At 53.0% G+C, this 25460-nt stretch overlaps 1 protein-coding gene across 1 annotated transcript in view; it reads right to left on the bottom strand.

The window, feature by feature from the left end:
* The window catches only part of LARGE1 (LARGE xylosyl- and glucuronyltransferase 1), a 448405-nt gene that overhangs the window by 24595 nt on the left and 398350 nt on the right, over positions 1 to 25460 (bottom strand). The window contains exons 10-11 of the mRNA XM_037068553.1: positions 19172 to 19327; positions 3699 to 3862 (exon numbers count right to left, since the gene is read on the bottom strand). Of these exons, the coding sequence (XP_036924448.1) occupies positions 3699 to 3862; positions 19172 to 19327 (320 nt within the window). The remainder of the gene's footprint in view (positions 1 to 3698; positions 3863 to 19171; positions 19328 to 25460) is intronic.

A 25460-nucleotide genomic window follows, 5' to 3' on the forward strand; every position in this document is an offset into this window, starting at 1 on the left:
AAGTTCTGGGCTGGGTCTTTCTTTGTCCCTTACAGGGAGACCAAGTGCTTGGCACAGTGAGGACCTGGGCCAATAGCATTTCCAGAGACAACGAGTAATCCCCGAACTATAGAACTGTCTGCTTGGAAGGACTCCTAGAGGTTTTTTAGTCTGATGATACCATTTTCATGATGAAAGAGCGCAGCCTCGGAGAGGAGGGCAGCTCGCTGGTGAACCCAAGGAATGAGTGAGAAGCTAACACCAGGACCCACAGTCCCGACTGTGTCCCGTGAGTTTCTCCATCCGCTGCAGAACCCATCTCCGTCTCATGCTGGGATAGGGAGGGATAGGGAGGGCAAGGGCTCCGGACTGGTCGGATGTAGAAATAGGCGGGGGCTGCCCCAGGGAGCCCCCGGGAGGCAGGAAGCCTCACACAGTCTGTGCAGCAACCAAGTAGCAGGCGGGGGGATGGGACCACCAAGTATCAGAAACCTGAGAGACCAGTGCTGAATGACGGTCAGCCGAAGCAGTCCAGGCCAGTGTCTCAGCCTCTGCTGAAAAGGGGGACCCCCTCCCCACAAGGTGGTGGATTCCATCTGGTCCACTGGAGCCCAGTGGGTGGACTGGGGCAGAGGTGTAACTGTGGCTTCTGGGGTCCGACATACCTGGGTTTGAACCCTAAGCTGTGTTGGATTCCCCGAGCAAGGGATGATGGTCCTTCAAGCTTTCCTGCCCACGTGTACACATGGGGGGTAATGATTCCTTTGTAGGTCACACGATGGCTGCAGATCATTCCCCTCCTGCTAGCCACATCCTTTGGTAATACAACCGCCCCCCCCCCCCCCCCCCCCCCCCCTCCGGCCCNCCCCCCCCCCCCCCCCCGCCCCCCGATTCTGGGCTGGCCCTGTGACTCGCTTTGGTCTGCGAAACAGTACCAAACAGGACACAAGCTGGTGAGTTAAACAGCACTTGTGTGGTGGGTGGGGCCCGCTCCTGGCTGCCCTTGGAGCCTCACGGCTCCAGGACGGGCCTGCTTGCTCTCCCACGAGGGAGCGTTCCACACGACCCTAGACGTGCAGCAGGAGCTCAGTCTATGGCAGCGGCGGCTTCCGCCTTAGGCTCTGTTTCTGGCTTTCGAACATGCATTCATCCTGCGAATACGCACCTAATACCTACGATGGGCAGGTATTGAGCTGGATCCCAGGATGAGCAAGAAAGATAAGGTTCCTGCACTTTGGAAGTGCCTTTCTAGTGTGTGTCGGGGAGGAGGTGGGGGGAGAAAAATATTATCCTAGATAAATTCAGAGCGAATTAAGGGCTAGAGAGGCAACAGGAAACAGGACAAAGAGTAGCTCTGAGGGCTCTCCTGCTGCCGGTAAAATCTGAGACCTTGGCAATGAGCAGGATCCAGCCTCCAGAAACTCTGGGTGAAAAGTTTTTCAAGAAGAGGGAACAGCCCTTGGACTAAAACGGAGTTTTAGCATGTTCAAGCAAGAAGACACAGGACCAGTGGGGACACAATGGGGGCGAGTGAGGGGCAGAGGGAGGGGAGATGTTGGGAGTGGGCAGGTGTTAGGTCACCTGGGGCCCTGAGGGCTGCCAGGATGGGAGCAAAGTCCCGGGAGGGCTCGCAGGGTAAGCCGGGGCCAGCAACGTTCACTGGCTCTGAATGGAACTCTACACGGCCTCCCCCAGTTCGCTGTGACATTCACATGGGACCTACTTTTCACTCAGAGGTTTACAAACACACCAGGAACGTTTCTTGAATTAAGGACCAATCCGGCAGGCACCAATCAGTCTGCGGCATCACAATCGGATGTGCAGGGTGGAGGGGAAGGAGGAATTTCACGGCTTCATCAACTTGTAGGATGGCTTTACTCTCTTTGATTATGTCCCGCTAAGTGTCTCTCGTTAGGGCCTGGAATTCCTGGGGTGCTGCCAGGATGGCGGTACTCGTCACAGTGCGTTAGGGGGCTCCTGGGTCTGTCAATGCGCGGCTTGGTGGGAGAGCGTGCAGGCACACAAACCAAAAACTAGGTGAGAAGCCAAGGGGACACAGAAGTTTAGGGGTGACTCCAGGAGGCTGGCTTAGGTCAGTCCCTTGTGGAGCATCTCTGGGAGCCTGACAGGTTTGAGCCAATAGGAATCAGAAGGCAAGGAATGGGCTTCCTCCTGGATCAGTCAGCCGCACTCAGCATGAACCAGTCCCAGATGCCACCAGGTACAACGTCCGCCCGCTCCCCAGAACCCCTGGATGACTTTCTGTTAACCTTTCATGTCCCAGTGCTTGTTCTTTTGTTGTTTGCACATTCTTCAGTCATTTGTGACCAATAACAACTGACATTCATCAGACAGTTAAGGATGCCAGGTACCGTTCTCAGCACTGTCCGGGCATTAACTCGCTTACTCCCGAGAAGGACCCCACGGAACAGCAGCCCCAGGCTGGACAGGCATCTCCCAGGAAGCTCAGGGGCAGAACGAGCCAAACTCCTTTCCTAACTGTGGCAGGTGAGGAGGGATGATATGAAGGAAGCTGGGGCAAGGGCAGCCACTATGGGCCATGTGCAAACCAAAGAAGAAGCTGGTGAGCAGAGGTGGGAGGGGGCACACAGTGGGAGGACAGCCAGGGATAGAAAAGTGTGGCTCTCAGTGCGTGACCTTGGGGCTTTGAGTCTACCCACTGCCTGGCAGCCAGAGAGATGTGTTCAAAAAACATAAGTTAGATCAAGTAACTGTATACATTTCTTCAATAACTTCTTGACATACTTAGGACAAAGTCCGAGTAATGTATGAGCGTCTAACGTCCTATCCCCTTCAGCTCGGGCACCTAGCCCTCCACGCCCCGCTACACTGGGCTGCATCAGGTGTTCCATGTGCAGCCTTCCCACCCCAGGGCTTGTGCACCTGCTATTTCGCCCCCTGGAAAACACTTTCTCAGGCACTCGTATGCCCGACTCCTTTTCTCACCCTCCAGGTCTCTGCAGAAATGTCCCCCCTTTACAAAGACTCCCCCTGACCATATCACCTGAAGAAGGTCCCTCACTTGACATTGTTATTATCTATCCCGGTTCCTTTAAAGCACTCACCACAGCGATCATCACTCGGCTGTTTACAGTTGTGTACACACCAGCCCCCTGTTCTCAACTCTGGCTGCACGCCAGAAACTGAGAACAATACAACCTCCACCCCACAGAGGTTCCTATGTGCCTGGCCTTCTATGGAGCCTGGGCATAAATTTGTTTTAAGAGCTCCCCAGGTGACTCAGCCTGTCCCCAGCCAAGGCTGAGAGCCAGGGCACCAGACGGCGAGCCTCATGAGAGTGGGAGTCAGGTCAGCGCTGCCGGATAAGGGCTCGATCCGTCTCTGCTGCCTGGATACATGTAGGAGACAGAACACCATCACTTTCCCGCAGAGACCAAAGCTCCAGTCGGCGTGTTTCCCAACAATGCACCCCCTTCTCCTTGAGGTAACTTAAGCAGAGCTCCATTTCTTAGAATCACTCCTTCTCTCCATCTTCAAAACCATGGCTGTCACCAAAAGACAAGAGCCCCGGGTTTTCAGTGCTGGGGCGGGGGGAGGGGGGAGGTTGTGGTGGGCAGACACAAGCCCCACCCTATCGGGCTCCGAGAGTCTCAGCGCCAGGCCCTCTGTCCCTTCTCTGTTTGACCAGGGGATGGATGGCAGTGAGGGGTCTGTTGGAGGGGGCCCGCGAGTCCTACCTGTCCATGGAGAGCTGGGCGACCAGGGTGACGTCCGTGCTGTCCGCGGTGGGCTCATACTCGTAGTGCAGGAAGTACAGGTGGGTCCGGTGGACGGTGAAGCGCTCTCGCCGGAACTCGTAACACAGGTCGTCCTCGTCCAGCTCGGACAGCTGCTTCTGGAGCTGAGAGGTGGGGTGGGGGGGGGGCTCGCATACAAGCAGGAAAGCCTGAGGGGGGCCAGAAGCTGCCCCTCGTGCCCCGCCCTCCCCTGACCGTGTCTCCACTGGACACTGTCGGTGGCCAAACACAGAGGGACAGGATCGCCGCTTTCAATTTCCTCTGCAATTTATTCCAATTTCAAAAAGGTGACGGCGGAGGGCAGCTCAGCTTCTGAGAAATGAGACCCCTCTGAGCTCAGAATGATGGTGGCAATCAGGGACAAATGAGTGACCAACCACAAATGCCCTATAAACAAACAAACAATCTTTTCCTAGATGACCTAGCACAACATTTTCAGATAATGGCAGGAAAATGGTCACAGAAAAAAGTAACAGGCCTGAACGGAGCAGCACCTCTCTCTGCGCAAGCGGACACCTCTCCCTCCCTGGAGCTGCACATTTCAGTCCCTGCAGCAGGGAAGCCAAACAAACAGGAACTCCTTTCCTTTACATTCATCCAAGTTTACTCAGAGTCTCAGGGCCCAGTCCTTCTCTTCCTTTTCTCCTTTAATTTTTTAAAAAATTTATTTATTTTTAGAGAAAGGGAAAGGGAAGGAGAAAGAGAGGGGGAGAAGCATCAATGTGTAGTTGCCTCCTGCTTACCCCCACACCGGGGATCTGGCCTGCAACCCAGGCATGTGCCCTGACTGGGAATCAAACCGGTGACCCTTTGCTTCAGAGTCTGGCGCTCAATCCGCTGAGCTACACCAGCCAGGGCTCCTTTTCTCCTTTCTAACTCTCTGAAAGCCTCAGTTCATGAAGCCACGGGTAGAAGCTCTTTGTCCAGCTCTACTCTGCTCCTTCCCGCCCAGCTAGTGAAAGAGCGAGCTGACCTGCTCATGGGGAGCTGAGGACTCAGCACCAGCCAGAGGCAGGTGCAGGCGCTCGGGTACCCAGACACCCAGGTCTGAGGGCCCAGGTGCCTCATGTGCACCTGACTCAGGTAAACCCCACAATGACCCTGCCAGGCAGGGTGACCCTGTCGGCCTGTGTGGGAGATAAAGAGTCACAATGAAAAAGCGAAAGGGCTCTGAGCGTGATAGAAATGAGATCAGTGGACCCGTGGTAGCAGAGCGAACAGACTGGGAAGAGGCAGGAAAGAAGCTTGAGGGTGAAGGGAACATTCGAGGTCGTGGTTACGTGGGTGCACACATTTGCGAGGATACAGTGCACTGCGCACTGAGAATGGGCTGGTGTGCCACGTGCAGACTGTGTGGCAAAAGCTGATTAAAAAATAATAATTTTGCCGAAAGTCACACAGCTGGTTTCAACAACATGTCTTTTTCCGCTGCCTCAGCTTTACCCGTCACACAAGGACAGGCGGTTGACTACAGATTAAAATTCAAAGGACTGGGGGTACTAACCTGGCTGAACGTGACAGAGCACTTTTCCAAGAAGATATGTGTGTGTGTGCATGATATATATATTTTAAATCTCCACACCCACAGCATAATAATCAACAAGAAAACGCATTAACTCACTTCTGTAAACCCCCGTGTCACGGAAGACCATTGCCTTGATAGATTGAGCTCTGGCATTATTTATGCAGATGACCCCATTCACTGCTCCAAATCGCCCCCCTCCCCAGACTCCTACTTGTTGTCATGTGGCTTCCAGTATCACTTACTCCAGAGGCAGAGTCAATTTCCCCAACACATGAATCTGGGCTGGGCTTGTGCCTTGGCTTTGGCCCATCTAATGGATGAAATGGCGGGGAAGCAATGTTACCCAGGGCCTGGGAGGCCTGGTGGGGGAGGGCATGGTCATGCTCTCTGCCCCTACCCTGCTGGAAGAGTTGTCAGCTCGAGCCAGCCAGATGGTGAGACACACGGGGGCAGAGCACAGTCTCCCCATTGCCCCAGACAGGGGAGCGGGCCCCACCAGGGTCAGCTGAGCAGCCTCCATAAACACTCCGCCCACGCCGCTGAGGTCTGACGGGTTTGAAGCAGGTGATCGCTGACAGGGTGTCATTGGTGTTTTGTGTGAAGTGATTTCATCATGGAAGCCTCCCCCACGCCTCTTGAGCCTCAGCCCACTGAATGCTTGCTGCTGTCTCTGGATGGCCACGTCCTGCTCCAAAGGCCCCCAGGATTCTCAGATGATGCTGGGGAATCACTGTGACCCCAGGAGCCACAGACATTCTGAACTCACACTTCAACTGTTGAAAAGGACGGAACAGGGGACTCTCTTTAGCTTTTCAAGTTCGATTCGATGTCCTTGCCTATCCACCAATGGTGTAATACAAGGAAACTGGAATTCTTATTCCATCTAAAATCCCACGAGCCAAGGGACCCATGCTGACCTGCTGGGTCGAACGCAGGTCCCCGCAGACAAATACACCCTCTGACTCATCAGTCCTACTACTTGCTCCAGGGATCTCCCCTCTGCTCCCCAAACTGGCCTTTCTGCCCACACCTCCGTGACGTTGCACGTGTCCTCCTCCTGCCACGCCCTCCCTCCCCTCACCCGCTCTGATCTGCCTGGTAGAGCTGGCCCACTTCCCCTCTGTGCTCCAAGGGCACTCCACTCCACTGACGCTCTTGTCAGCCTGCACCGAGATGCTCTCGGGGCAGTTTCCCCGGCAGGCTGTGACACTGTCCCAGGGCCCCTGGCACCGTGCCGAGCGCATGACCGGTGCTCAGTAGTCCTGTGTTGCTTGCACAAGAAATATTTGCCGCACACAGGAGACTGTCATCGCCGTGAAGTTAAGGCCTGGCCTTCTAATTCTCCTTCTGTGTCCTTAGTATTCTTTGCCGCAGCATTTGCTGTCCAGGATCTGTGAAGGCCAAACAGCTTTTAGACTGCAAACAAGTGCGCAATGGACTATGTGTGCGCTCGGTGCACATGAGTCCCTGTCCTTTGAGCCTCCTGTGAGGCCTGTGCGGCCTCATTTGAGAGTTGACAAAGCAGTTTCCAGATCCAGAGGTCACTTAGGGAGGTCCAACCTGTGTCTGAGTCCCTCCGTCACCAGCTGAGTCTCCAGCAAAGACACTTGTTCAGCAGCTGCAGCTCAGTGGCCAGAGTTACTGAGTCTAGCCCACTCCTGCCTGTACGGCCTTGGTCGAGTGGGAGAGTTATTACTAAGCCATCTGAGCTTCATCTTCCTCATCTGTAAAATGGGAATCATAACAGTAACTGCCCCAGGGGATTGTGGGAGGATCCCGGAGATTCCTCATACAGAGCACAGACATCGCCTATTATCAGGGTTGTCATTTTCACAGTTTGGTAAGGGAGACACCTGGGCCCCTGAAGACACCTTGGTGTCTGTGCCATCACCTGGAGGAGATGGTAAGGGTCTGGAGGGTGGTGCAGCAGGGGCTGGGTGAGCCCGGTAGCCCCCCTGTTTTGTGTCAGAATCAGTCCCCATGCCTTTCTCCCGGAGGAACCCGAGTGTGCCTGGAATCCATAATGCAACCTCCTCTCTCACCCACACCGTGAAGGACACAGGCAATCACGTCCCTCTCAGAGAATAAACACCTGCCAAGTTCTTTGCCAAAGCCAGCTTGTTTTCTTTTGGGTGGTGGTTTTGGGTTGACAGGCGTGTCTGGCTTCCAGGTCAAAGAAGAGAGGATGGGGAAGGTATGAAGATGTGTGTGGATGGACGGGGCCAGGCTCGTGTGCTTTCTCTGATGAGGACTCAAAGATGACATCATCGTACAAGGAAGCGAGTCAGCGACCAAAACACGAGGAATGCAGGTGGGCGTGGGGGTTCCCCTTCCCTCCCTATGCACATAGGCACACCCCCTGGGCCTAGGGGAACGGCATGCCACGGTAAATGGCTCCAAGGCCGTTTTCTGAAAAGCAGCCATAAGGTGGACCCTAAAGGCGGGAGCTATGTCCCGCTCACCTCTGACTCTCCTGAACCCAGGACACCCGGAGCGTCTTGTGTGCGCAACAAGCCTGTACCAGATGCACTCATGGCCACCGCGTGGTAAAAGGGCACAACGACCAGTGAAAAGTGTTCTCAGAACCTAAAGTGTGGCCTGCCCAGGGGTGGGGTGGGCAGGGGAAAGTCCATCAGCAATCCTATGGGCCAAGTAGTCTGCGTCTATGAGCTTCGCAGTACCACTGGTGTGATTTGGTGGCATCTGCATCCCAAGGTCACCTGTGGCCATCCCCATGCTTAAGGGGCAGGATCTAGAGGATGCTGCTGTCCACCCAGCACACTGGCTATTGTGGAAAGCACAGCAGGTGTGAAGTCAGACACACAACGTCAGAATCTGTAAGACTCTGGACCCCCCACATGCCTTCCTCAAGCTTTAATGTGTTTATTGTCAACGTGGTGGATTGCACCTTCACTCAGCTAATAGGGACTAAGAGCCTACTACACGCCAGGTGCAGCGCCACACGTTTTCAGGTACACTGCTTTATTAGTTTAACCCTTCAGCCCACATCTCTGTTTTACGATGGAGGAAACTGAGGCTCAGAAGGTTTCAGTAATTCAGTAATCTGCCCATTACGCTGCTGGAGAGCAGCAGTCTGGTTTCCAGCAATCTGGAGAGCACCAGTCTCCCCAAACCGCGGACCTTTTCCACCACAAGGGATTCTCTCTGGGGGATGCATGTGGGGACCAGACGAGCTGGTGGGAGATACAAAGCAGGCTATAAAAATGCATGTGCAGAATCTTCCCAATACAGCAAACAGGCAACCGAAAAACAAAACACCCCAGAGAAAACAGACTGAAGGGAATGCGTTATAGTGTTAACAAACCTCTTCTGAGTGGTGGATTCGTAGATGAGTTTTACTGGCGTCTTTCTACTTTTCTGCAATTTTTCTTCACATGCAAAATGAACAAATGCATGTAAAAGTACTTTGCAAACTGCAGAGTGCTACACACACCTAAGCAATGTGATTACGATGACCTCATGGACCTTTCCAAATTGTAACCTAGGCTTGCTGGCTGCTGGCTGCTGACTCTGTGGCTGATGTTACCACAGGGGAAAGACCGAGCAGCACAAGAACTGCCTCCTCCCCCACCCACCCCCCGGCCCGGGTCCTAGCGATTTCTCCGGGGAGAGGCTGAGCTGCAGTGGGGACTTTCACCGACAGACCCCACTGGTCCCGCATGCCGCACTCTGGCCACGGCCAGGGCCATGGGGGAGGCAGGAGACTCCTGACAAGCCGGTCACAGAAACGAAAGACAGATTCTCCTGAGATAAAATGCATTTGCTAAATTGCTTCTTTGGGCAGCCAGCTGAGGCAAAGGGAGATTTGGGCTCCAGGGAGAATGGCCCTTCAGGCAGTTTACATTTATTTCTTCCCATCCTTCAGGACGGTGGCCTGGATTGACTTTTGAGCTGCCAGAGCTCGTGGCTGAGGCTTCAGAGGGGGTTGGAAGCATGTCCCTGGGCTCTGGCTGAACAGACTCCTGTTCAAAGTCAGGAGAAACCGCAGAGAGAGATTATGGGGATAACCGGACACTGAGACCAATGTCTCTGACACTCATCTGCTGTGTGACCTTGAGCAGGCCACTTCTGCCACCCCGAAACAAGACGGGGGGGGGCGGGGTTGGACTTCACAAAACAACTCTCGAGGATCACGCGCTCCCTAGGCCAGGCAATGTGCCGGCAACTTCGTGGGCACGTTCTCATTTAACACTCACACCGACTCCGTGGGCTGGGGGCCCCTGTCAATTCTGTCTTCTACATGAAGACATTAGCCACTGGCTCAAGGTCGCAGGATAAGCGAACCGAGCAGCTGAGGTGTTTGCTCCACATGTATGCCCCCCAAGGTTCTGTAGGTAATAAAGGGACCAGCGCCTCGCTGATCTCTGAGGCTTTCCAAGTTCTAATGCTAGATGGTTCTGTGACTGCGGTGGACTGACTGTGTGCAGACCCCCTCTCGGGCAGAGACCTGCTGTGCTCACCAGTATTTGCGTTCTCCTCTCTTCCCAGGGCACTGCTAGGCTGAGTTTTGGGGGAACTGTGTGGGCGAACCCTGGCTAGCAGAATGTGGGCAGATTCTGGCTGCTGCAGGCTCCGCATCCAAGGCTGTCTCATGCACAGTCCTCGTGGTCAGCAGGAGTCCAGGGCTCCTTGGAAGGTGGAGCCACAAGATGGATAGAGACTGGGATGCTGGAGAAAAGCCACCTGCCGGTCGGGAAGACCCCTGTGGATTTTATGTGAGTCACAGACTTCTAGCGTGCTGAGCTCATTTTATAATTGCTCTTGTCACTTTAACTGGAACTCCCACGTGAGCTCCTCTGGATAGTAAGGGGTGGAGGGCAGGTGCGAAGGACCAAGTATGGAGTCCCTCTGAAGCTACCACTTCGTCCTGGGACATCACCCTTTCTCATGCTTCTACATTCAACAGACTTGCACTTCTCAGTGGCCTTGACATCCTTGCTTTGTTGGCTCTTCCCTGTGTGTCTGGGAGATGGGGAGGGCGGCCTCGTCACCCCCGGCTGATGGACAAGGCAGCAGGCGGCAGGGGCACCAGGAATTTGCTCAGAGATGGGGCTCTAACTCACGCCTCCTGAAACCTAGTTTGGGGCTTTCTCCTGTGGTTTCCATGACGCCATTAAGTTTTATTAAGCCATACAGGTAGAGAAAGATTACAAGCTCGAGGGTTGCCTGCTGTGTGTATTAATCAACCAAGTTCTGGGAACTGTAAACATTTTTTACTGGGGGCCACGTTCATGCCTGAGGAGAGGCGTGGGCTTGGGTCTGTTCGCTGAAGACTCGGAGGCATTTGCCTGGCTCTGACCTGGACTCTGAGGAAATAAAGGAGAAAAAGGCCTGGGCTCTGTCCCAGGGATCAGTGTTAATTTGTACCTCACACACAGTTAAATAGGCCGCTATGTTATCCCAAGCCCCGTGTTAAGAATGGGGTAGGAACCCCAGTTTCTGTACTGAAATTGTTCACATAGCCTGGGTGGGGGAACAGGGAAGCCTGTTAGCAATTACAATACAGGACAAACCAAACTTAACTTGGGGACATGTGCTAAGTGCCACACGGATCCAGGCTCCTGCCCTGTCACACCTCACTTGGTCCTCATTAAGCCTATTGGGCAGACTAATTATGATTCCCATTTTACAGGTGGGAAAACCGAGCCTCACAGAGTAAAGCCAACAGCCTGAAATTTCAGAGTTACTGTCGCTAAGATTTTACACCAGGCCATCTTGCTCCAGGACTGGCCCCTGCGTTCTGCACAAAGGGCCAGTTGGTGAAGGAAGACGCGGCCGAAAGGAAAAGAGGGCAGGTTGCTGCTAAAAAGGCCCAGGGGGGCGCACCTGGTACATCTGGAGGTGACAGCAGAGCCTGGGGGCAAGGAAGAGGGAGGTGTGCAAGTTGGAGCTTGAACGCAGCAGACAGGCCAGCGGCCTGTCCGGGGTGTGGGCGAATCCACTGAGTGTCTGGATCCCGGGGCTCCTCCCTGCACCCCGCCCCCCTCCGCCCTGCCCCGCCCCCCTCCGCCCTGCCCTGCCCACCTCCCAGGCAGACGCTGGGATCCTCAGGCTCTAGGACTAAGTGTGCCTGGGGAAGGGCACTGGAGGCCAGCCTTGGGCAGCAGCCAGCCGTCCCAGGGCTCTGGGCACTGTCCGCCAGGGGACTGATGCCCACGGTGTGAAGCAAGCGCTGGTGACATGTGGCTCACACGTGAAAGCAATAATACATTCTGGTTTTTCTCTGGGGCTTCTCTGGGATACAGCTGTTTCCACCGAGCCATCTGCTTCCTGGCACTGCCGCGCACAGTGGTGCCGAAGTGTCGGCGGAATCTGTTTATACGCGCCTTATTTTTAACTTCTAATTGAGCCGTGGCAATGCTGTTGTCTTTTCTTCCTGACGGGTTTCGAGTCAGGGGACGGGGCCCTGCAGGGAGCCCGCCACCCTTGTCGCTGAGCGAGTTGTGCTCAGAAGCCTTCTTCTCAGAGGTGACGTGGTGATCTCAGAGCCCCTGGAAGGGAGGGGTCCAGGATAAGCTGGGGGCTGCCGTGTTGCCTACGGCCTGGGCTTATTTATGACCATTTTATAGGGAGCAAACTGAGGCTCATAGAAGGTGAAGGTTATGCTCAATGTCAAAGATCTAGTCCTGGGGTCGGGTTGTCTGATTTCCAGGATAGGGAACTCTCTAGCACACCACAGATGCTTCCAGAAAAAGGCTTGTAGCATTGCCCTCAAAGTGAAAGGCTGCAGGTTCAATTCCCAGTCAGGGAACAGGCCTGGGTTGTGGGCCGGTTCCTGGTTCGAGGCATGTGAGAAGCTACCGATTGATGTCTCTCTCACACATTGACATTTCTCTCTCTTTCTCCTTCCCTTCTCCTCTCTCTAAAAATAAATAAATAAAATCTTTTTTAAAAAAAGGGAATGAACTTGTAATACGTAATTCATTTGTTTAACAAAATTTGCTGAGCAGGTACCAAGTGCCAGGCTGTCTTTTAGAGGCATAAAAACATACTGATGAATAAAGCAGGTAAGAACCCATTGTCACCACGCTTCTATTCACGCGGGGGAGGGGGAGACGTGACCAACAAATCAGTCCAGACCAAGATAGATGGACTGGTGACCAGTGCTATGGAGTGAAATAAAGAAGTCCCAGGAGCCAGTGGGTGCTGGGGGAGGGGCAGGTATTTTAGATCAATTTTAGATCAAGGAATGTTTCGGGGAAGAAAGCTCTATGTCTGCAGACAGGTCTGTTGACTTATGATTCCATATAAATGTGATCACTCACTGGTGTCCAATCATTTGTTTCACTCTTTTTCTTTGCACTTTTTGGACGTTGGCCATTTCATAATTTAACTGCTAACGTGAGAGTGGATACTTCTTTCACCCTCGGTCTTTCGGACTTCCATACCATTGGCTTCTCTTTTTTTCTGGCTGCCGGGGGGAAGGATGAATGGGGAGGGAGCGCAGAAAGGGCTGTTCTGAAGCTGATGAAGTGGAAATGACAGCTGTCAGAAAGGAATCTGCAGGATAAGCAGCGAAGAGGCCGAGGTAATTTCCTGCCAGGATAAACAGCATCTTTCCTGCTCTGGCCAATTCCTGCCTCCCCACTCCCCCTGCCCCGCCTGGCCTTCTCTGTGCAACCTTAGTCATCAGAAATGGTAAATGGAGTTTAGTATAACTGGGTGACTAAAGGAAGGGCATGTACTGTAGCAAGATTTCCACCAAAATTGGTTAACGGTTGTGCATTTAAAAAGGTGAGCTTCCTATATCTGGAGAACTCCCTTAGGTGGGGCAAGGCTTTCTTGATGATAGAGCATCACTCTACAAATACGGTAGGGAGACTTGCATGTTTCGAAAGCACAGTGTATGGAAACATGCTACCCTATCTGCCACCCTGTCCGGGATGACAGGGGGTGTCCTTATTTTGCTCCAGAGGACACATCTCAGATTAATGGATCCTTACGGAAGGGAAGATTTCAGCTGAGCACGGGGAAGGATGGCTTAGCATCTGGCGCTTTGCAGCAGTGGAGTAAGCCGTTGGAGGTGGTGAGCTCCCGGTCTTTGGGAGGATTCCAGCAGAAGCCAGATGCAAGCCTGTTAGGGGTGTGTAGAAGGATTTTTGCATGGATTAGGGGGTGGGGAATATCCCGTGATTATGCAGCTGTGTTCCGTGGAGTCCTGGGGTTTCTTGGATATGCAGTGGGGGCTGGGTTGGCAAGGAAAAGGGAGAGAAACGCTAAGGGACAGAATTCTAGCCTCTGAGGCTACTCAGTCTAATAAAAACTAATGGGTCTCAGATGCTCACTGCGTCAGACTTACGGGTTCTGGGGAGAGAGGCTTGGATGCACTGTGGTGGGCGAGTGGCTGGGTCCCCTCAGCTTCTGTCACTGCACCACTGCGGGAGGCTGGTCCCTTCCAATTCAAACTCAAACGCTCTCAGCTCCACAAGAATGAGCCCCCCCAACTTCCTGAATTTGTTTATTCTTTTGTCAGCAAGGCAGACAAATGGCTTCGCCTTCCTACCCACATCCCCCTCCCTGGTGGGAAGCCTTTCTGGGACTTAATGACCCAGAGCTAAGGTGATAGCCCTCGTAGGCCTTAGAGGTGGAATTCTAAGACTCTGTGGGTTCCTCTCTCTGCCAGGCCTTCCTAGAAGGGTTAGTAAAACCTGAAATCCACCTGGGGAACAACAGACTGTCATCAGGTGGGTTGGGCACTGTGGTTTGTAGGAAAAAAAACACCCCCCAAACCCAAAACAACAGAAACACAAAACAATGCTCATGGGGTCCCTGGGCAGAGTCCTTCTTTGTCGGTGATTTAGCATAAATTATCCAGGAAACACTATGACAAAGTCATCCCTGTCCCCGTTTATCAGGCGGTAACCCCGAGGCCAGAGCAGTCGTGGGACTTCTCTGGAGTCATGCAACTATCACAGCGACCCATCTGGGATGACTGGAGAGAGCGCTCTCAGCCTTACTGCCGTCATCACTCCGCCATGAAGAACTTGCAATGGCGCAAACACCAAACTTTGCAACGGCCCACCACGTTCTTGCATTGCCTGCATCCGAACCGGAATGTGCCCAGCTCCTGTTCATCTCTGCTCTCCGCTGCCTGGGCTGCTCCCTCCCTCCCCCTCAGTCCACTTTCCTTACCTCCCACTCATTATTCACCCTTCAAATGTTGCCTCCTCCAGGAAGTCTTCCCTGATCACCTTCTCTTTCCTAGTGAGCGCTCAATGCCCTTCTCGTGTGCTCTCAAAGCACCACTGTCATCTGGGCTCCTCATATGGAGTAACACCCTCCCCTCCACTTTGTCTGCCTCCCTCATAGATAAGCACTGTGAAAGCCAGGCTTGGATCTGCCTTGCCCCCCTGGACCCCCAGCCCTGAGGCTGGCAATTGTTTGAATGACTTCATAGCAGGTGGCTGAATGAGCCTTGACACGTAGTGCCCCTGGAGCCCTTGCTCTCTGGGATCCGCAGCCCAGTGAAGAGGTTCCGGACTTCATTCCTTTGAGACTACCGCCATCTGCACACTTGTCAGGGTGCTAACGACCTCTTCCCACGGAGCGGGGAGCACACGGCTTTGGGCCAGACCCAAGATCTTGCCCTTTTCCTCGGGTCGTGTTTTCAGATAACACTTGAGGCTGCAGAGGACCAGGAGGTGGACTCCCTGTAGAGGCAGCAGTTCCAGGGGTGCGAATCTGCAGGCCCCCTCCGTGTCCCAGCCCTGCCACCGCGGGCCGGCTCGCCGGAGGAGCCCAGGTGGGGCAGGGCACAGACGCCTGCCGTCTTGATTCCTCAGGGCCAGTTGCCCCTGTTCCCCTGTCCTCAGTGGCCACAAAACAAGCCATCTGTTCTCTCCATCCCCACGGCTGCTGGCCGAGGGCACAGCCCCATCGTCACCTTCTTTCCTGGGATGTGGCAACCGTTTCTACCTGGTCTCCTTGCCTCCAGTCTCTGTCATCTGTTCTCTACACGGAGCGATTTTTCTCACATGTAAATCCTACCAAGATCAAAGCTGTTCGGTGGAGTCTAAACTCCTAAGAACAGCCAAGCCTTTTCCGATCAGTTCATTCTTTGCCCATCTCCCAGCATGCCTAGGCCCTAGCAAACGGACGCCCCACATGTTCTCTTTGAGCTCTCCACTTCTTTATTTTAATCCTCGCCGGAGGACACGTTTATTAATTTTTAGAGAGGATGTGGGGAGAGAGAGAGAAACGACGACGTGGGTGAGAAACACCGATCAGTTGCCTCCTGCGTGCGTCCCATCCGGGATGAACCCTCAACCTAGGCATGTGTCCTGCTGGGGGATCACACCCGCAACATTTTGGGGCCCATGCTGCTGCTGCAACTGAGCCCTGTGGTGAGAGCTGACCTTGCTAGTTCTGCATCTGCTCTGCTTCCACCTGGTATGTCACCCTTTTCTCTGCCATATTCGATCCACTCAATAAATATTTATTAAGTGGTTGCCCTGTGCTTGTTTCCACTCTGGAGGAGGGCGCCTCAGAGGCGAACAGTACAGGCAACATCTCTAGTCTAATGGTCTTTTATTTGGGGGAAAAACTAGGAAACGGTTGTGGACCGTGCAATATACTCTGATGAAAGGAAAAGAGGGCATGCCGCAGAGAGTGAGAGGGTTTCTGGAGGCTGAGGAGGGTCAGGGAAAGTTCCTGGAGATGCGGCACCCAAGATGTTTACACACCCCGGGCAGGGCGGTCCAGGACAGGGAAAGCAGGCACAGAGGCCCTGGGGGGCGGGGGCGGCAGTGAGCGGGGACTTAGAAGGAACGGCAAAGGTGGTGGTGAGCGCGGCTTTGCCCTCCACAAGGGCAAGAGTGTTTGGGAGGACAGCTGGGTGAGTGCTCACAGAAGGCCGCTCTCTGGTTCATGGTCGTCCCTGAACCTGGGCAGACTGCCCTCTAGGCACCTCTGACACAAAGTGCATGTACAGGGACTGGGCTGGTCTCTAATCTCAACCCCAGTGCCCTGCATGGTGCCTGGCAAGTGGCCAACATTCACGTGTGTTTAATGAGCAAATGAATGCAGTCACAGATTCTGAGGAGGACCACGGGGGACTCTTCTTCTGCTACTGCCCCCCAAACCTCCGGGGGGTGGGCAGATGGTAGGAAAAGATGGTGAGTCATTTATAAAGGGAGTCCTGCTTCCTAAGACACTGAAAGAGACCAGGGGAACCCCTTGATGTGATGAGTAACTGATAGCTTCATCCTATAAGGCTTTTTATAGGAGCTTCTTCCATGGAGGGGAACAAAAGAGAGAGAGAGGTAGAACGGTTTTTATTTAGCGTCTGGAACAAAGTGCCGAGTGGGCACTCAAATTCTGATGATGACAAATACTGACTTGAGCAAAAAGAACTAAAGAAAAAACCAAAAGAACACAGTATTTGTTGAAACCTCTAAGTGCTTCCCAGCATCTGAGACAGAGTTCAAGTGCTTAATGGCTTTCTTTCTGCTATTGCCAGTGGTGCAGAGGGCGGACACTGAGAAAGGCATCCAGGGTGATGCCAGGAAAAAAGCTGGAGCTAAAGGCGACTCCACTGTGACTTGGGGCCGAATGACGGAGAGCAGGGGTGGCCTTGTGACCAGGGCCAGGTGGGTGCATGCCTCCAGACCTCCCACAGATGCCTTCCCCTGCCATTGGGAGCCTAAAAGGTTTCTCATGATGTCCAAGATCAGAATATGAGCAACAACAATAATTGTAATACAACAAAATCCTGACTCTTTAACCTGGCTCACAACATCCTTTCAGTCTGGCTCCTGCCTACCTGCTGCTCCACTCCTCCTACTGCCCTCCATCTGTCCCCACTAGCCCGTGGGCACACAGACATCATCCCTCAGCTCCTCACAGTAAACCTGCCCCAGGGCCTTTGCACCTGCAAGTAGTACTCCACCAAGAAGTACTTCCTTTGCTCCTCTCCTTTTCTCCCTCTAACTTTATTGAGATACATAATCGACACACAAAAAAGCATACACAGTGAGCTTTATTCTCACTGAACAACTCCCTATTTCCCCTCTCTGCATCCCCCACAACCACCAGCCTGCCATCTACGACTCTGTGCTTCACTGTTTCAGATGCCTCATATTCGAGCGATCATGCAGGAGTGTCCTTCTGTGACAGACATGCCACTTGGTGTAATGTCTTCCAGGCCCGTCCATGTCGTCACAGTGGTAAAACTGGTAAAACCTTCCCCCCACCCCTTAAAAAGGCTGAATATATTCCACTGTGTATAAACCACACTGTCTTCAGTCATTTGTCTGCCAGTGGACGTTTAGGATGCTTGCCCCTCTGGGCCACTGTGAATGGTGATGCGGTGAACGCAGGGTGCACACACCACTCCCAGACCCTCTCTGGGACTCCTCTGGGTACACTCCCAGGAGTGGAATTGCTGGATCACAAGGCCGTTCTCTTTTTAATTTTTTGAGGAAGCTCCATAGAGTTTCCCACAGCGGCTGCACCAGCTGACAGTCTACCAACAGCGTGCCAGGCTCCAGGCTCTCCTTGCCAACTCTCCTTACCTTTTGTTTTTGATAAAAGCCATTCTGAAAGGCGTGAGGTGATATCTCACTGTGGCTCTGATTTGTATCTCCTGATCCCTTGCTTTCTAAGGCTGGCTCTTTCTCATACTGTATTCAGGTCTTAGGAGAAATGTCACCTCCTCAGAGAAGTCCTCCCAGATGCCCCAAACCAATAGAACTGTCCTTCTGCTTTCTAATATATCACTATGTGGCACCTGCCACTGGCTGATCATTTCTCCTGCTAGTTTACGTGCTGACAGTTTCCCCTTAAAATATAAGCAGCATGACAACAGGGACCATCATCCTTTTTTACTGACAAATACTCAGTGCTTGGAATAAGAAAACCTCAGCCAATGTTTGTTGACTGACTACACGAACCAATTACTTCTGTTTCCAACACTAAGGATCAAGGAAAGGGTAAGGAACAAATATTTATCAAGCATTTAATACATGACAGACACTGATCTGGATGCTTTACATTCAATTTCTTACTTAGTCTCACAGCATCCTGGTAACAGTTTTTCATCCCTGCTTGACAGTTGAGGAAACTGAAGAACAGAGAGACTGAGAAACTTGCCTGAGGTCACACAGGCGGTAACTGGAAGGGATCAAAGCCCAAGCCAGGCCAGCCTGGCCCCTACATCCCCTGCTGTTTCTTCCACAATGCATTGCTGCCTCCCTGCCTCCTGCTCCTCAGAACTTCAAATCAGTCTCAGCTTCACTCCTCACTTGCTGTGTGACCATGAGCAACCTGTTCAACCTCTCTGTGCCTAAATTTCTTCAGCTCTAATTGAAAAGGAAGAAGGGGTTTCTATGAGTGCCTGAGATGTAACATAGGACAACAATTATAAACGATGAAGAAATAAGAAAACATGGATGTTAGCTATGCCCGTGACCACTTACCTAACATTCTTTCTGCATCCGCACTAACTCCCAAAGAGTCGGTTTCCTGTGAAAATCTTTGGGGTCACCTCACACATTAACGATACGGAATCCTGGGTCTCCCGTGGGCCTGCCATGTCCACAAAGACCCGAGAGCTTCCTGTCCGTGGGGAGGCCCTCCATCTACTGACTCCATATGGCTTTTGCTCAGTCTGATTCCTCTGCCTGGAAACTCAAGTCTGATTGCGTCTAGTCTGGGCCAAGCGCTGCCCCTCTGTGTCCACAGTGGTGAGCAAGGCGGAGACCCACCCACTCATCTGCCTGCCCCCTAGATGGCGGGTTCCCAGGGCAGTGATGGCACTTGCTCATCTCGGGCAAGCCCAGGGCTGGGCACGGAGCCTGGCACACGGCAGGCCCTTGGTCAACCCGCAGAGAGGCCATGTCCGCACTGCCAAGTCCCGTGAGCCACTTACATTCTCACTGTTGACGTCAGCCTCACTGGGGCAGCCGAACAGTTCCCGCCGCAGGAGGTTCCCGTCATACTCCAGGAAGGTCAGGTAGAGGTTTCGGAAGAACTCCACGTGCTTGTTCTTCACCCGCAGCTTCTTGGGGGAGTTCCAGTGAATGACCTGGCAGGGCATAGGGAGACCGTCAAGCAGGGAGGACCTTGCGCTTGTGGGCGCCACAGCGGGGCACTGGGCTTGCAATCATTCATTCACTCATTCATTCGCTCACTCATTTAGTCAGTCACTCATTCATTCGTTGATTCACACTCATTCACTTCCTCAGTCGCTCCCTCCCTCATTCATTCATTCATTCAGCATTTATGGTAGATTGGTTTAAGAGCAAGAAGGGCACCGATTGCTTGGGTTTGACTCCCGGCTCTGCCACAGGGAGTCATTTAATCTTGGACAAGTTACGTTACTTAATCTCTCCGTGCCTCAGTTTCCCCGTCTGTGGCACGGGAATTAGTAACAGCTCCTGTGTGTGTCACTGTACACATTTTTACCTCTCAGCCCCAAACCTGCTCTGTGATGCTGGAGCTGGGACTCCGCAAACCCTTTCCTGCTTTGCCAGCTGCGCCCTGTTGGATGCTGCTGCCAGCGGGGCCATGGGAGGGAGACTGACAGTCTGGAGAAAGAAGAAAGAACTCGCTCCTTCCTGCAGCCTCCTGTTCCCGAGACTGTCCCCCCGCCCCCCTTCTTCACACCAGCAGCAGCACGCCCTCCCTCTAGCAGCGGCTGACTCCACTTTTGCAGGTTTCCCAACACCCAGGACCAGCCGCAGCAGCCTCCCGCCCCCGCCCAGTGCTGCTGCGCCGGGAACTCCCTGCTGACTCCACCCCGGGTCTGGGGTCCAGCCCCGCGGCACAAGGGAGATACAGAAGTAAAAGAAGTAATTGCCACTTCTGTTCCTCCCCTTCCAGGGGTGGTAACTCTTCCCTGCAATTTTCTGTTTTTGCTTTTTTTTGTTACCAAGTGAACACTTTGTATCTAGTTATTATTTTTAAAGATTCCCTATTCAAATAATTGGTATCGTTCCTGCCTCCGGCCAGGACTAACACACTGTCTCGCAGAGCTGCTGTGAAAACCAGCTACACGCCACGTAAACTGTGTAAATAGTGCGTGGCACAGGGTGAGGGCTCAGCCAGGGTTGGATCTGACTGCGAAGTGCCCACGGTGTACCAGCTTGGGGGATGTCGAGGCCCCTGGTGGCAGTGCCTGCCCCTGGCCTGTTCACGGTTGGTGGAGAGGACGGGCCCACAAACAGGGGACAGGACGTGATGATGGAGGGAGGCTCTGGGAGAAACGGCAGTTGGGCTTGGAGAATCGTCATGGAGATACCTGTGCTGGGCCTGGGGGAGGACTGGGGTTCCCCGGGGAGTCGGGATGGTGGGAACGTAATCCAGGCAGAGGGAAGTCGCATGGGACCATGTGGCTCCTTAGGAAAAGGAGAAGCCACGCGCTGTGCAGCTGGACCAGGGGGCGTGAGTGGGGCGAGATCCTGGCTCTGAGGGACTACGTTCAGAGTGCATCCGTAGATGCACCAATGGAGGGGGGAGTGCCTAACTTGGGGTTTTAAGAAGACGGCTCTGACTGTAGCGAGGAAGATGTGACTGGCGGGGTGGGAGAGCCAACGTGGAGCCAGGGACACCCGGTAGGAGGCCATTGCCATTTCCATGGGCACTGCTCATCCTCACCACTGGGAAGCTCGGCTATTGGTGGAACGCTCCACCATCGGTTTTGCACGCCTTGTCTTTTTAAAATCCTGATGACCCTAACAAGCAATTGTAAAGAATAAGCTGTGGAGAGGCAACTCGCCCAGGACTGCAAAGCTGGTAAGTGCTGGGATTCCAACGTGAGTTTGAATACATCTGGTCCTAAAGGCCCTGTTCTCTCACCACCATGGAGGACAGGTTTTAAAACCCCGCCTTTTCACGTTTTGTCACATTCTGGAGGAAACGAAATAACTCTCACCTTTCACTCTCTATCCTCCTTGCACCTCCCATGGTGGTGACACTGAGCAAAGGGACAGGTGTCCAGAGCTCAGTGGCCTCCTGGCCACATGCTGTCTGTCTGAGACAGCCTGCAGTAGGGCACAGGGCCTGCCACCCAGAGGGGGGGTCTGGAGGTCCGTCGCGCTCTGCCCCCTCTCTGGGGACCCCATGGGTGCATGGTGGTGACAGCCCTGGAAGCGGGCTGGATGAACACCGTGCAACCGTGTCCCTCCGTCGCGGTGCAGTGAACATGAGGGCGCCCCCTTGGCCCCAGCCACACCCCTGCCCCTCTACCCCAGCAACGGTGCAACGGCAGAGCAAGAACCCAGGACGGCAGAGCAGCGTAGGTTCAAATCCCAGTTATGCTCCTAGCTGTGTGTCCTTGGGCAGCTTGTTGCCTTTCTTGGGACCTCAGTTTCTTCATGTACAAAGTGGGGATCAGCCATCCCAACTTTGCAACATAGTTAGGAGGGGACAACAAATGCCTAGCACAGTGCCTGCCTGCCAGGGTGGCCCCATACATGTGGGGTCTGTTCTCCCCTCAAAGACAGGGCCCCCAGCCTGTGCTCTCAGTGTCCTCCCCGCCTTCCCCCTCCTGGAAGAGGCTGCAGCAGTGAGTAAGGAAGTAGGTGTTCAGCCCCCAGGAGTGAGCAGAAAGGGCCAGCTGGTTCTCCCTGGAATGGGGTCCCCTGGGGGTGGCCTGCATTTCAGGGGAGGAGGAGCACGAACCACGAGGCCTTCTGGAGGCCTTTTGAGGGGTCCAAGAGAGAGAAGGGGAGAGAAGACGCTCCTCTAAGAATACGCCCACGAAGACACGAGAAGGGCCTGGGCCCTGCATTAACATAACAGCACGCGAGCTGATGCCACTCACTTCCAGTGGGGATCGCGTCTCTGCCGCGAAAGAGTCTGGCACTTGCCAAGTGCTGAGCCAGCAGGAAGGCTCAGGGCCATGCATCTGACTCAGGAAACTTGGGCTTCCTCCACACGGAGACACTGTAAGTGAAAATAAGGGCTGGCCGCTGGGTCAACCATCTTCACTTGCTGCACAAAGCTGCTAGGCTCTCTGCAGAGACTGCCATTAATGCCTCCAAAGAAGCCCACTTGAGTCCCATTGTTTGCTTGTTCATTTATTTATTTTGGAAATAATACTTGACTTGCCTGCATCTCCCAGCTGGTAAGTTGCAGAGCTGAGACATGAAGCCGGCTCTAAACCCGAGACCCCCAGCCAGGTTCGCACGCACTGTCACGTGCTGTGTCAAAGGGCTGACACTTCACAGACGAGAAGAGTGGGGCTTACAGAGGTGGCCCGCCCAAGATCACATGGGTCAGGCCCCACGCAGGGCAGGCCCCTCCTATCCCTTCACTCCTCATTCTGCTCTGTGTCCGCTGGGTCTGGGGTATCACCTACAGACAAACACTGGGGTTGGAGGAAAAGCAGCAAGGAAGGAAGGGAGGGAGAGCGAGGAGACGGTGGGGTCACTGGCAGGCCAAGGGGTTTTGTGAAATTATTTGTGACCCAGCTGCTTTGGGCAGGCGAGCCCTCTCAAAGACGACACATATATATATATTCAGATTTACCTTTTTCAATGATCAGAACACAGAATCCTGCATCCCCTTGTTCCAGTCTTGAGAGAGGTAAACAATAAGTGTTGTTTATCCAATGCTCATTATATGCTAGACATTAGGCCAGGGTTGTTGTCGGTGGTGGTATATGTGTGCACGTGCGTGTGTGTGTGCGTGTTCACAGTCAATCCTCAAACAACTGGTACGAGACTGTTTCTATTATTACCCCCTTTACAGGTGGTTGTCTTGAGGCTCAGACCAGCACACGGTCACAAGGCTAGTAAGCAGCCAATTCTGATACAAAATCAGGTCTGTCTTGCTCCCAAATCCTTCTTTTTCTACCACGTCATTTATTAATTCTTCCAACAAATATTCAAGTGAGCACTGAGAGGGCCTATGACCATGGAGAGGAACCCACAGATCACTGAAGAACTGCCCATGGGAAGTCACAAGCACGGCACATGTGCTGAAGAAGATGGTGGGGGGAGGTTGTAACCGACTGTCTCTGGACTGGGCCAGTACCAAGTACCATGTGGCCCAGGCCCAGAGTGGGCAGCGACTGGCCCAGAGCCACACAGCGGAGGGAGCGGCGGTGCCCAGCTTTTGTCTCCCAGCCCCTGCCCCTTCCACTGAGCCACGTGCCTGTCTCGGGAAGTCCGACTCAGAACAACCAGTGCTGATTGTTTTGACCAGGGCTTGTCTGACTACTGAGACATATCGCTTCCTGGCCCTGCAAAAGACCAGATCACTCAAGCTTGCAGACTCGGGGGCAGCAAGCTGGTGGTGGAAATGACATTTATTGACAAGCTTTCACACATGAGGCAGAATGACAGGGCAGAATGTGCCCAACATAGCGTTTTGCAAGGAGCTGGTAAATACAAGGCTCCCAAACTTGCGGTGAAAACCTGTCATAACTTACTCCACTTGCTGAGGCATATTAGTCTAATAATAATAGTTATTATTATTAGCAGCTAACTATACTGGATGCTTGCTATGTTCCAAGCACTGCTCTGAACACATCACTTGACAGAGATCATCAATTCTTTATTCAACACTGTAAGTGGCAGTCTCATTATGCCATCTTACGGGTGAGGAAGGTTCAGCAAATTCCCCTAAGTTTCACAACTAGAAGGTGGAGTAGTCGGAATTTGAATCCAAGGAGCTAGAAATCAGGAACCTGTTCCTCTTATTTCTCCCATGTCTATAATCATTAAAGGGCTCTGTTTATAACAATGAACTTGAAATTCACAGACGATGATAGGATCAGAAATAAAACCTACTTTTCCCTGCCAAACATAGGAACCCCATGTATGGCTGGCATTCTGACTGCTGGTGATTTAGGACTTTCCAGAGACACAAGCTGAACCCACGGCTCAGCAGCGAGCAGAGAGAGAGGCGTCCAGGCTGCGTGCCGGGGGTGCTATAGAGGCTGCCAGGCATTAGGGCCTTGCAGGTGTGATCTAATTGGATTTGAACTACCTGTGAAGGCCGAGTGTGTGTGCAGAGTTGGAGGCAGTCTGGAGCGAGCCAGAGAAGTGGATGGAAATTGATTCCTGTCCAGGAAACTTAAACATCATCTGGGAAGACAGGGGAAGTCAACAAGATTAAAGGAGAAATGAGAGACTCCTCCACCCATTAGGGGCACAGGAAAAAGCATTCTAAGGATAGAAACAAGACTTCCGTACAAGGACAGGCTATGGGAAGAGTTCAGCCAAAACTTCAGCTCCTTAAGCACTCAGAACCCAGAGGGTTCATAAAAATAATTCATGGTGCAAAAGTGCTGAGAAATCAGTGTGTGCAAATGTCAGGTGAATAAGAAGATGGGCTTTATGTCTTCCGAGTTACTGAGATACGGGGTGTCCGGAAAATCGGTCTCTGTCTCAAGACCTCCCCTGACTTCCTCCGACTCACAGAATAACCTCTGTCCTCAATCTGGCAGTTAAAGCTGTCGCCAACTGGATCCCACCTACAAGGGCAGCGCCACCTCCAGGTCAACAGAAAATTGATTTCATTTGTAGCTGCAACGTCCACAGCCTCTATGAATGGCTCATGATCCATTTAAACCCGTCGTGATGATCCCACTTGCTGATTTTTCAGACTTTCTCGCAGCTAGTGGTGGCAGTGGGATCCAAGTTTCCCCCGAAGGATACATGAAGCAGCATGTATTTGATTTCCTAACAATAAACAAGGTGCCATCACCCTCCCACCCCATTCACCTTTCTGCTGTAAGCAGAGATGTGATGACCGGAATCTCGACAGCCACCATGTGACTCCAAGGGCAAGGTCCACACATTGCTGTCTACTTACCCATGTCTATACTGTCTCCTCCAGAATTCTTAACCAAGAAATTCAACCCCCCTATTTCATTTTTAGCCTACATAAATCATGTATCCTTATTCTGATTTTAAACATTCCTAATATAACACCCAAGGCCATTGCTGTCCTTCCTCAGTGCTCTAGACTCTTGCATTTAATCTTATTCGAGGACTCACTGCACGTTCTTGTGATTATTTATTTACATGCCTGCACCTGTCATCACTGGAATGAGAGTTTCTGGGCAGGCAGGGAGCAGGGCTTACTATTCATCCTGAGTGCCACAGAGCCTGCCAGGTAGTTAGTATTCAACAGCTGGCCTTTGAGCAAAGAACAAAAGTCCTGATGACGACTCTCCCAATAATCCTCACCTGTTGTCTGTCTACAGC

Source organism: Sturnira hondurensis, unplaced genomic scaffold, assembly GCF_014824575.4.
Source record: "Sturnira hondurensis isolate 20B ecotype Veracruz unplaced genomic scaffold, ASM1482457v3 Scaffold0017436, whole genome shotgun sequence".
Classification (NCBI taxonomy): domain Eukaryota; kingdom Metazoa; phylum Chordata; class Mammalia; order Chiroptera; family Phyllostomidae; genus Sturnira; species Sturnira hondurensis.